This window comes from Prosopis cineraria, unplaced genomic scaffold (assembly GCF_029017545.1).
Source record: "Prosopis cineraria cultivar Desert tree isolate PC_DT_omini unplaced genomic scaffold, ASM2901754v1 PC7, whole genome shotgun sequence".
NCBI classification, from domain to species: Eukaryota; Viridiplantae; Streptophyta; class Magnoliopsida; order Fabales; family Fabaceae; genus Prosopis; species Prosopis cineraria.
Genome location: NW_026555338.1, coordinates 36256006 through 36267153, shown reverse-complemented (window position 1 = coordinate 36267153; position 11148 = coordinate 36256006). Strand labels below are relative to the sequence as shown.

At 31.5% G+C, this 11148-nt stretch overlaps 1 protein-coding gene across 1 annotated transcript; it reads left to right on the top strand.

Annotated features, from left to right (window-relative positions):
- The first annotated feature begins 3846 nt into the window (after window positions 1-3846).
- On the top strand, window positions 3847-11050 carry LOC129316278 (J domain-containing protein spf31). Its single transcript, XM_054960611.1, has 9 exons — window positions 3847-4147; window positions 4940-5030; window positions 5109-5169; window positions 7349-7426; window positions 8500-8573; window positions 8987-9100; window positions 9263-9370; window positions 10534-10572; window positions 10694-11050. The coding sequence occupies exons 1-9, from the start codon at window positions 4053-4055 to the stop codon at window positions 10778-10780; spliced, it is 747 nt and encodes a 248-aa protein (XP_054816586.1). The 5' UTR covers window positions 3847-4052; the 3' UTR covers window positions 10781-11050.
- The last annotated feature ends 98 nt before the right edge of the window (window positions 11051-11148 follow it).

The window sequence follows — 11148 nt, the reverse complement described above, 5'->3', positions numbered from 1 at the left end:
ATGAAGTCAAGAAAGATGTTTTTATGGTTTTATACGTGCACTCGTAAGGATCAATTTGTAATTAATAGTTTTTTTGATGTAGATTTACTTTAACTCATTATATTTTATAAGGACCATTGGTAGTTGTTTGTTCTTTCAAGGAAGGGAAACACTATTGTCTTCTTATGTTCCCTCCATTAGAAACTTGAAAAGAAAATGAAGAAGATGATAGATTCGTAAGTATATTTGTGCAAAAATATTTAATATAGTTTATACTAAATATTTTAGTTACTAACTTGGTGATCTTGAACATAGAGCAATGAAAACATATCAAAACATGGTCTTGCAAAAGCACGGACAGGAGCTCAAGGATCTTACATGAATCAAGCCAAAAGTAATGCTATACTTTATGAATATGTTCAATTACTAAGATTTTTTATTGATTTCTTATGATTTATTCTTATATAGAACCGTAGACAACTAGTGAAGATGAATTTGTATGGCTTATATGTGATGAGACATATGCTCAACATTATCACATTGGGCATGACTGAATTTACAAAAGAGATAAATATATTTTTTAGAGTTTTATTTTATTATGTTATTTGAGAGTACATAATAAGTCTCTTTTATAAATTATATTTTAGATGTTTGACAATTCAAATTCATTCGCTGAAGCTGAAATTGAAGACATCCGCATACGTTGGACAACTTATTTTAGGGAGAATTTATGAGTTTTATAGAAAATTTTATATAATTTAAGAAGTTTGTTAGTTGTAGACAACTTTTAAAAATATTTGTTGACACAATATTTTGGATAACTCAGTAGTTTTTAGATAGTTTATAGATAACTTTCAGTTTTGGATAGTTGTTAATTTAATTTTATATTAAAAATTGTAAATAAATTGTGATGTTTGATTTAGCTGTGGTAATTTTGTGTACAGAGTAGGGTAAATTTAAAAATACGAATGTTTATTTTTAAATTAAAATACACTTTTTACAGCGGTTATTATCATAACCGGTGTAAAAATTACTATTCTACATCGGTTAATGTAAAAACTAGTGTAAAATAGCAAATTTTCTACAGCAGTTGGAACATAACCATTGTAGAAAGTGCTCCAGTTTTTAATTTTTAAATCGTTGATCCATTTTCTACATCTATTATAATTAGTTGATGTAGAATATGTATTTTTTACAGCGATCGTATAATCAATGTAAAAAGTTAGCCCCTGTAACAACATCGCCTATTTAACTGCTGTAAAAAGTCATTTTTAACTACTGTAAAAAATCATTTTTGTGGTAGTGTTTATTTAATTCTTTTTATAAGTCACGTCATTAAATTTTTATTATAAATATCCATTGAATATTGGAGAGAGATAATATGTTATTGAAATGTGTATATTTAATAGGGATAAAGTTAAGAACTTATTAAATTTTAAGACAAAGTTAATGAGTTTTAAGATTTTTTTTGGCACCGATAAAACATGTTAGAAGTTACTTATAAATAAGACCAGAAAAGTATACTTCATCCATTTTCAAATATAAGAGAAACTATTACGTATAAATTTCCTTTTATTTTAGATAAAATAACTTTTAGTCCTTCAAGTTTGGGGGTTCTATTACTTTGGTCCCTTAATTATAATTTCTATCATTTTAATCCATAATATTTACTTCAATTATCGAGCTATTTCTTTTAATTTTATAGAATAAGATAACACTCTAAAAAATTGATTTAGAAATTAGTGCTGATGTGGAATATACAAATAAATTAAATAAAATACATTAGCAAATTTTGGTAAGTCCTAATTACTTATATACTATTTTATTATATTGTCATCACTGTCGTGAATTTTTTTATAAGTAATTAAAACTTGACAGATTTTGACTGGTGTGTTTTATTTAATTGTCATGTATACTTCATATCAACAATCCGGTTTCCATATCAACCTTTTTTTTTTTTAGGGTTATTTTGTTTACAAAACTTAAAAAAGTCATTTCATAACTAAAACAAACATAATGGATAAAAATAATAAAAATTAAAGGTGAGGAACTAAATTGATATAAAACCTAATTGTAAGAGATTAAAAGTTATTTTATCCTTGTCATTTATAAGCAAAATTATAAATTTTAAAAAGTATTTATTATATTTTTTAAAATTATCGTTCATAAAGTTTATGTTTATTTTTACTAAACAAATTTGTTTCATCAATTATAGATATAATTTAATCTAAATTTTTAAATTTTAAATTTAATTATTATCTTCAATCAATATTCTTAAACCATGTGAATATATTATTTTTTCTTGTATTTAAAAATAGAGGGAGCATAATATAAATTTTGCAAGAAAACATATTATCTATAAACTATAAATAAAGAACTCCACAACTTTGTCATAGTAAAATGCGAAATCTAAATTGTGGCTATTGATCGAGATGTGTAACGAAAGAAAGGCCAAAGGTCATTTGAGGGGGGGAAAAAACCTAATGCGTGTTTTTTTTTTTTTTTTTTGGTTTGAAGAGAAAATGTGGGTGGAAAGAAAATATGAAGACAAAATTGAAAAGAAAATAATTTTTTTTCTATTTGATGAAAAAGGACAAGTGAGATGGAGGAAAAGCAGGGAAGAAAATAAAATGTGGGATCACCACATTTTCTTTTCAAGATTTCTATCTATATGGAGAGATTTCAGGAATAAGTTTATTATTTCGTGTGTGTGCCTTTCTCTCTTCTGCTTTTATTTTCCGTTTTTGTACTTTGTCAATCTCTCTCTAGTCTTATGCAAAACCTTTCTCTCTCCTACTCTTTTTTTTTTTCTTTTTCGCCAGAAGCTGCATGTCCCACAATACTGTATAGATGATTTGTATTTAAATTTAATAAATTATCTCCTTTTAATATTTTAAATAAAAAATAATATATTTTTATTAAACTTTTAGGTTTTAAAATATAATAATATGATAATATATTTTTTAATAAACAATTTCATTTTATTTTTTATGAAGTTAATTTTAATATAATTTTCCTTTTATTTTATTTCTATAAAAATAATTATATGAAACATGACACATTTTGATATAAGAGTATCATAGTCATTATATTATTTGCTCAATTCATTTCCTTCCTATTTTCTCCTACTCATCCAAGCATAAGGAAGGGTAATATTTTGTTTTTCTTGATCTTTGTTTTCTCCACAGTCTGTCCTTTTAATTTTTCTTCTCGTCTAAATGGAGGGTAATAGTATGAGACAACATATGTTAATTGAAGAAAATAGAAAAAGATTTTTTTGACAAATTATTCGATATTTATTATTATTTCGGTCTGGGATAGTTATTATTATTCTCTCTTATCTTGTTTGCAGGACACTTTTTATAAAATAATTTTTCATTGAAAATATGTGACACATTATAATAATTAATTTTTTTATTTTGCTTTTTCTTGATTAACATAAAAGTATTCAATGTGATTATATTATTATTTAAAATTAAGGATAAATATAAAAGTATATCCCATTTTTTAATAATATAAAAAAATTAACTTTTTTTTAAATGCTTGAAATGATTAAAAGTATCATACGATTAAAACTGAAGGAGTATTTAGTAATTCAAATTAAAATTTCATGGAACTTTTGATTTTTTTTATTAATTTACATGCAATATAATTTTTTTAATAAATCGTATTATTTATAAATTATAAATATCAATGAGGAAATTGTGACTCACTTCTTTGATTCACTTCAATTTAATTGCAAATGGTAACTCTTAATGCCGAAAAGATTGTTTTTTTGTTTTTTGGGTTGCCGTGGAGTTAATGACTCCGCTGGTTGTGGACACATCTTGGGCCAAAAGTTTATTACGCATCTGATCTGAGATGGAGTCAGGGGGAAGCCTTGAGTGTACCGTCGTTTGTAGGTCCAGTAAAGCAGATCTATATTGTCGCTTGAGAAGAGGTTCAAACGATAGGGGAACGTGGTTTTTTCCTGACGAGTTTCTCTATCGCTGATGATTACGATCGGCGAATTTGGTTTGTGATGCAAAGCTGTTGAGAATCTGAATTCCTGAGAAGCGGAAAAGGGGACACAAATGGGAGAGACAAACCATGCCACCGATGAGGACTTACTTCTCAAGAACTTCTTCGCCGAAGTTAGCGAAGTTGAGCGGGACAACGAAGTCGCTAGGTGTCTCTTTATCTCTCTCTATTAGTATAGCTGCATATAAGTGTGTTAAGTGTAGTTGCTCCTTCTTTATTTATTTATTTTTTTAATTATCTGTTTGCGAATTCTAATTTGCTTCCCCTCTCCGTCGTGTTTGTGAGTTTCTTTTTTGTATTTAACCTCTTTTTCAGAGGCTGTTAGGGTTCTGTTATAATGAAAATTTCACGTTGTTAGCCTATTTGCTTGTCTACTGCTTTTTAGTAAGCCTAAATTCAGCTTTCTCACCTGAGATCTTTTCGACACTTCATATATTCCAAACGATGGGTTATTTGAGTTCTTTCTAGCTTCATATCTACTAATATCATTCATAGAAAGCGCAAATCCAAGCAACAACCAACGGGTAACTCATGGTTTACGTATCGCGTTGGTTATTTGAACTGGAATCGGAAATACTTATCTAAGCCAATAGTCAAGACAGCGGTAGGAATTGGAGATCGTGCTTATCTTTTCTTCAATGGTGTTGACTTGAGGGAAGAAGTAGCATTGACCATGAAATCTGAAAGGATGAAGGGAAAGGAGAAATGGGTGCGTAGGTTAGTGTCTATGGGACTGAAAGAAAACTAGTGAAAAATTCGAAGGTTAGCAAAACCAGGAAGCTGTTGCATTGAGTGGGTGGACTTTGATTGCAAATATATGTATTCTTCGATCTATAATTTCATTGTTTGTACCAAAAAATTACTCTCCTTATATGTAACTTATTCTATCATTAACTTCTACGTATTTTCTGCTGATCATTTTCCCCTTTTCTGCTCAAAGGATTCTCTCTTGTTTTAAGCTGAACCCATTTGAGCATCTAAATCTTCCATTTGATTCATCACATGATGATGTCAAAAAGCAGTACCGCAAGGTAACCTGTCCTCCATCTAATGGCCTTTTCAGCTGTTCTATTATCCTCTCATAACATATTTATGCTAATTCTTTGCAGTTGTCATTGATGGTTCACCCTGATAAATGCAAGCATCCACAAGCAAAGGAAGCCTTTGGAGGTATATTTATGCATGCCGTAGATTTGTTCTGATGGGAATAAATTGTTAGTTACCACCTCACTGTTGTTAGTTTCTTGCTTCCGTGAACTGTGAACTATTTAGCCTTGAATTGTAGCGGTCTTGTATATGAGTATTTGCTAAATTCCTCTCTATAGGGAATAAAGGAAATGCATTTATAAATGAAAATTAAATATAATAAGCTTCACCCTGAATGGAGAATGGGGGGATTGTGAGAATTAGTTGATATTATTTGACCTAAATCTCTGTCAAATTTGTCCCCTAAGGGTATACTCCCTCTGGTCCTTAATATAAGACACATTCTATAAGGTTTTAATGGTCCTAAATATAAGACAATGTAAGAAGTCAATGGCATAAATTTCTCATTTTCCACAAATGCCCATATTAATTGTATTGTGGAGAGAGATGATGTAAGAAGGAGATTAACGGGAATTAAGATAGGTTGATTTTAATTGGAAGATGATATTGGAAAATAGTGATAATTTTTTTACAATTTTAATGATACAAACTACTTTTAACTACTTTTCTTAATTTGTAAATATTTATAAGTGTCTACTATGAAGGACTAGAAGGAGTATAGGTGGAAGGTGGGATTTAAAAGTTGAACTAATGTTGAGTGGTATATCGTATTCTTAATTTTCATTGTAGTGACTGTGTATAGGTTGCTTATTGAGAATGTTTTGCAAAATTTCTTTACATGTCCCCTTCCCCCCCTCATCCTCCACCATCTTTCCTTTTTCTTTTCCACTGAGGTGGTTGACCCTTGATGCTACTAACATAAGTCCTACATCATAGTCTTGACATTCTTGAGGAACTACTGTGATTATCAAAAATAAATTAATAAAAGAAGGTTTTTTATGTTAGTTGTCCATTCAAATTCAAATAGCTCTTTTTTGGCACCTATTGAGGTCATCGGCTTTGCCTGGTAATCAGAATATGTATAGTTGAGATCTTTTCTTTCTGTATGTCACAAATTATTGTTATTATTTTAACTTTCTTACTACCAGGACCTTTGTAGAGTTCTATTGCCTCCTAACTTTTCTTAGGGTGGAAGTTGCTTATTTCTTAAGAAAGTTCTCTTTTGGAGGGAAAATGATATACTTGGCCAAGCTTTTGTCAAAAAATGACCTGCCTCTGAGTAGCAGCAGAAGCTGAAAATTGGAGCTTCTCCTTGTTGGAGGGAAAATAATGTTTCAAGACAAAAGTACAACTACTAAAAATCATAAATTACCATAATGACCTCTGATGATAGTTAATGAAGCAAACTAATGGAGACTTGGTAGTATGGCATATCAAGTTCCGCATTGAGTAGTGTGGGATGTTCAATAGGGTATTTAAGTGGGATAGTTCCCTCATCTCAATAGCTAGCTTTTGAGGTAGGGTTCCCCATCCCACTTAGGTACTCATCAATTGCCCATAACTCACAGGTCCTAGGTTGTTGGAGGTTCCGAAGAGGGCTACTTATAGAAGATTCTAATTGACAAGACATTGAGTGTCATAGAGTGTAGCCATTGGGACGTCGGCTTTCTATGAGGGTCCATTGATGGAGACTTAGTAATATGGGATATTAAATCTTACATTGAGTAGTATGAGATGTTCAATGAGGTATTTAAGTGAGTGCGTTGGTTCTCCTACCTCAACAACTAGCTTTTAGAGTAAAGTTCCCAATTCCACTTAGATACCTATTACAAACCAAAATAAATAGAAATCCACAGCACTCCCAGTGGGCCATTTGCTTGACTATTTCCTGGATATTGTTGCTTCCCATTTGTATTTCAATCATATAATAGAAGCTAAGGACAATTAAAGAATTTATCAATTTCATTGTGCATAGATCATTCAGGAATCAATAGTTTTTTAAATTTGTTAGGCATGTATCCCTTGCTTTGTAGCTTGCTACAAGTCAATAAGTAAAATCTTTTACTCAGGCACTCAGCAAGCTGGTACTTAATTGAGCCTCTCCATGTTTACGTTGATTCTGTTTCGAGCATGTTATCTCCTTCTTGGTTGAAAGTTTATATCGTCATGTAATTTAACATTTTTTTCTTTTCTATTTTACTGAAAAGGGATTATTAACACTGATATAAAGCTCTGCAGCTTGACGGCTTGAAAGTTTTTGTTTACTTTCTAAATATATGTTATGTTATTTACTTGTGTGCAGCATTAGCAAAAGCCCAGCAATTGTTACTTGATCAAAATGAAAGAGATTACCTTCTCAGCCAAGTTAATTCAGCAAAAGGTATGTGCATGCTTTTTTTTTTTTTTAATTCGGCATATTATTCTTACCTTGTTAAAGCTGAAACTTCATTTCACAGAGGTTCAGTTTGCTCAAAAAAGTTATCGTACTATATTTTGGGAAATAATTTTAGGGAAAATTACGTATAGGTCTCATGAAACAGACATATTTACAAATAAGTTTAGAGAAAAACATAACTTTGAGTTCTTGTACTTTACTTGAGTTTTGCTATAGGTTCTTGTACTTTTTTTCAATGTTTTAGGTCCCTATATTTTTATTTTTTGTTGTTCTAGGTCCTTTCATGAGCGGTGTTATAGGGACCTAGAATATCAAAAAATAAACATGTAGGGACCTATAGCAAAACTCAAACAAAGTACAGGGATTCGGAGTTATGTTTTATCTAAATTTCACGACATTCAAAAATTACAGCCAAGCGTTTTGGTACCGGAGTATAATTTAAAATTGGGCTACAAAGACAATAATGCCCCGATTAAAAGTATATTATATCAATCAAATAATTTACAACTATCACTTCAACATTTTACAATAATAACTTTGTATATCTAATAGTTAAATTGATCATGTGTTGCCAACAAAGTTTAACACTAGTTGTTTACAATTACTACATCAATAATTTACAACTCATGCTTCAATATTTTACAACTGTAACTCTAGTATTTTTAATAGGGATAATATTGTCTTTGTATCTCAAATTCAAATTACACTCAGGTTCCAAAGGACCTGGCTATGATTTCTAAATTTTGCGGGACTTATTTGTAAATAAGTATGCTTCACGGGACCTATACATAATTTCTCCCCTAATTCTATCATCTTTAGAGAACTCATGATAGGGCAAATTCTTTTTCTTTTTATTTTCACTTATCAATGATGCATGGACGTGTTATTTTTTAGTTCATTGTTATGATTGCTGTGGCATACATACGAACCCAAGGTAAAATATAAAATATATCTGTGCTGAGAATTAGAGTTTCCAAATTCGTGGCATGGTGTCAAACTTCCCTAGGGTAGAGGCATATAACAAAAATTCTTGTTTTTTCTATTGATTTGTGCTACAGAGGAGCTTAGAGCGAAGAGGAAGAAGCAATTGAAGAAAGATACTGCTTCAAAAATTAAGTCTTTGGTAGAAGAGGTATGTGCCAAAACTACTAGAATGATTCATATTCCTGGTGGTGATCTTCATCAATTAGGAGTTGACAACCTAGAATTTCATATGCTCTTGTGTTATCATCTGTCTGACTGTGCCCTTGTTTGTCTTTGAAATTGGAGTATGAATGTACACTTATTGGTGATATTGCTAGACCTTAACCTTGTATAGTTAGCTTGTCATGCTTTTATTTAAGTATCAATAAAATCTGAAATTGTCACCCTTATATTTACATGAAAAGATAAAATCCAAAATGGGCATATATGAGAAAAGGTAAAATCTGCAATTGTCACACTTTTATTTACACGAAAAGATAAATTGTCATGCTTTTGTTGCTGCTGCTGTATGCCTTAATGTTCCTCAAAAGTTCATCCATGTGTGTCTCTTGTGCATCACAGGGAAAATATGATCATCAATATGAACAATCAGAGGAATTCCAGCAGGAGCTTAAACTCAAGGTCCGTGAGCTATTAACAGAACAAGAATGGAGGAGAAGAAAAATGCAAATGAGGGTATGGGGTCCTTTTCTCCTTTTTTTCTTTTCCATGTGGCTCAGGGAGGGCATGATTCAAATTTGAGATCATTGAAAATTGGTTACTTTCAAATCTGAACGGAAAAAATTAATACATTTGAGCTAATTCATGTTATGCGATCATTGGTTCATTTTTATGTAGATATCAGAGGAGGAAGGCAGACTAAAACGGGAAGAAGAGGAACAGAAGGAGATGTGGAAAAGAAAGCGTGAACATGAGGAGCAGTGGGAAGGAACCAGGGAACAGAGGGTTAGCTTTAGTTTTCTATTTATTTCATACGTGGCTGACTGGCATCATGCAGAAAATGATCTGGAATTCTGGACGAAAATAGTTTAGTAATTCAGATTTTATGGTGGGAATAATAAATTAAAAAAATAATTTTATTTCACTGTAGGTAATTTAGAGATACCAATGCGTTTGATTCCTTTTCTGAATAACGGATGAATTATCTTTAATATGACCTAATGTAGGCAGTGTAATGAATATATTGACCTAGGGTGGCCGGCTGGTATCTTGGCTTTTGAAATGCCATGGCACCGACCAGGAAATAAGGTGACCCCTTTGATATGGTGCCAGTTTGACTGACTTAGTCTTCGGTGGTGCTTAGCATGTAGATTAATTGGTTTGAAACAAAGAGAAGGGGAGGGAAGAGAGCAGAGAAAGGAGGGAGAAAAAAAGAACCTGAGTGCCAACACAAAATTCTCAACTCTATTCAATTTATCGATGAGGCCTAACATTTAAGGAGAGTTTAGCTCTATCTGTAGAGCCTTAGATACAATTTTTTAAAATAATGTAAATCTAATAAATTTTTAAATGATACTTCTTTCGGTACTTATTGTAAGACACTTCTAACTACCTTATTAGAACTGAGGAAAGGTGGTTAAGTCATTAACTTTATTTAAAAATAGATTAAACTTTCAATTTTATTTTTACTTAAATGAAAATTTTTTAAATTTGTATTACATTCTCTCTCATATTTAATGAGTTTAAATATGGGTAATATTGAGAAAATGTAATTAATATCATATAAGGTGCCTCATGTTAAGGATCAAAAGATCCTTCAAGTGTCCTATAATGGAACCAAAGGGAGTAATATAAAGATAAATAATAAAGATAAATAATAAAGTATAAAGTAATCCTAGGTAAGATAGGATAGTAGGATAAATCTTTTAAGTCCTAATTCAAACTAAATTTATAAATCCTAAGAATTTAAAGATAACATTAAAATCAATGTAATAGCCTTGGTGTTCTACTCTTAGTAGGAGCCTTCCATTTTCCATCATGTATGTTTTGCCCCTTATGCTCAACAACTTCCAACAAAATTTTGTTGGCAAGCAGTGATTCTTTTCTTTTTTAAAAAATAAAACCCTCATACTGAAGTAAACAAAAGCTGACAACCATTTCATTATCAGGTATCCAGTTGGAGAGATTTTATGAAGGCCGGAAAGAAGGTTAGAGATTGCTGACTTTTAATTCTTCTTAACACTAGCAAACTCATTACGTTAGCACTGCTAGTTGGGGGTAAACAATGAATTGGGGACTTTGAATTACCCCTTTGATTTCATCTGGCAGGGTAAGAAAGGAGAGATTCGCCCTCCAAAACTTAAGACTGAAGATCCCAACAAATCCTACGTTCAGAGGCCTGTGAAGCGCGGTTAGGCTCGTCAACTGTGTTCAAGAATTTCATAGGCAATCCGAATTGCTGGTATTTAGAAGTTCAGGAGAAGTCGTCCATGTAGGCAATCCCTTGTATCAAAATCAAACTTGCATAAATGTTTGTTGTGGCGATGAGAGGCATCTTGAGCGTTGACCTCCTTATCCGAGTGAAAATAGCTACACCTAGCTGGCAACATCAATATATATTGTTAATGTCGATGCTAGAGAGACATCGGGACTTTGGTGCATGGAAAATATCGCTGTTTGATTGGAGGCGATAGTCGATTTTTTGTTTTTTGTTTCTAAAAATAGTAAAAGGAAAGAGAAACCTCGATGCTAAGTCCCTCTTGCCGGGTAAATCACGTCCTGGC

Bases quoted from the DNA above. Each gene is read 5' to 3' on its own strand.
- LOC129316278 (XM_054960611.1), top strand. From the start codon at position 4,053: ATGGGAGAGACAAACCATGCCACCGATGAGGACTTACTTCTCAAGAAC. The intron at 4,148-4,939 runs GTGTCTCTTTAT...TTCTGCTCAAAG, and splicing joins CGGGACAACGAAGTCGCTAG to GATTCTCTCTTGTTTTAAGC. The intron at 5,170-7,348 runs GTATATTTATGC...ACTTGTGTGCAG, and splicing joins AGCAAAGGAAGCCTTTGGAG to CATTAGCAAAAGCCCAGCAA.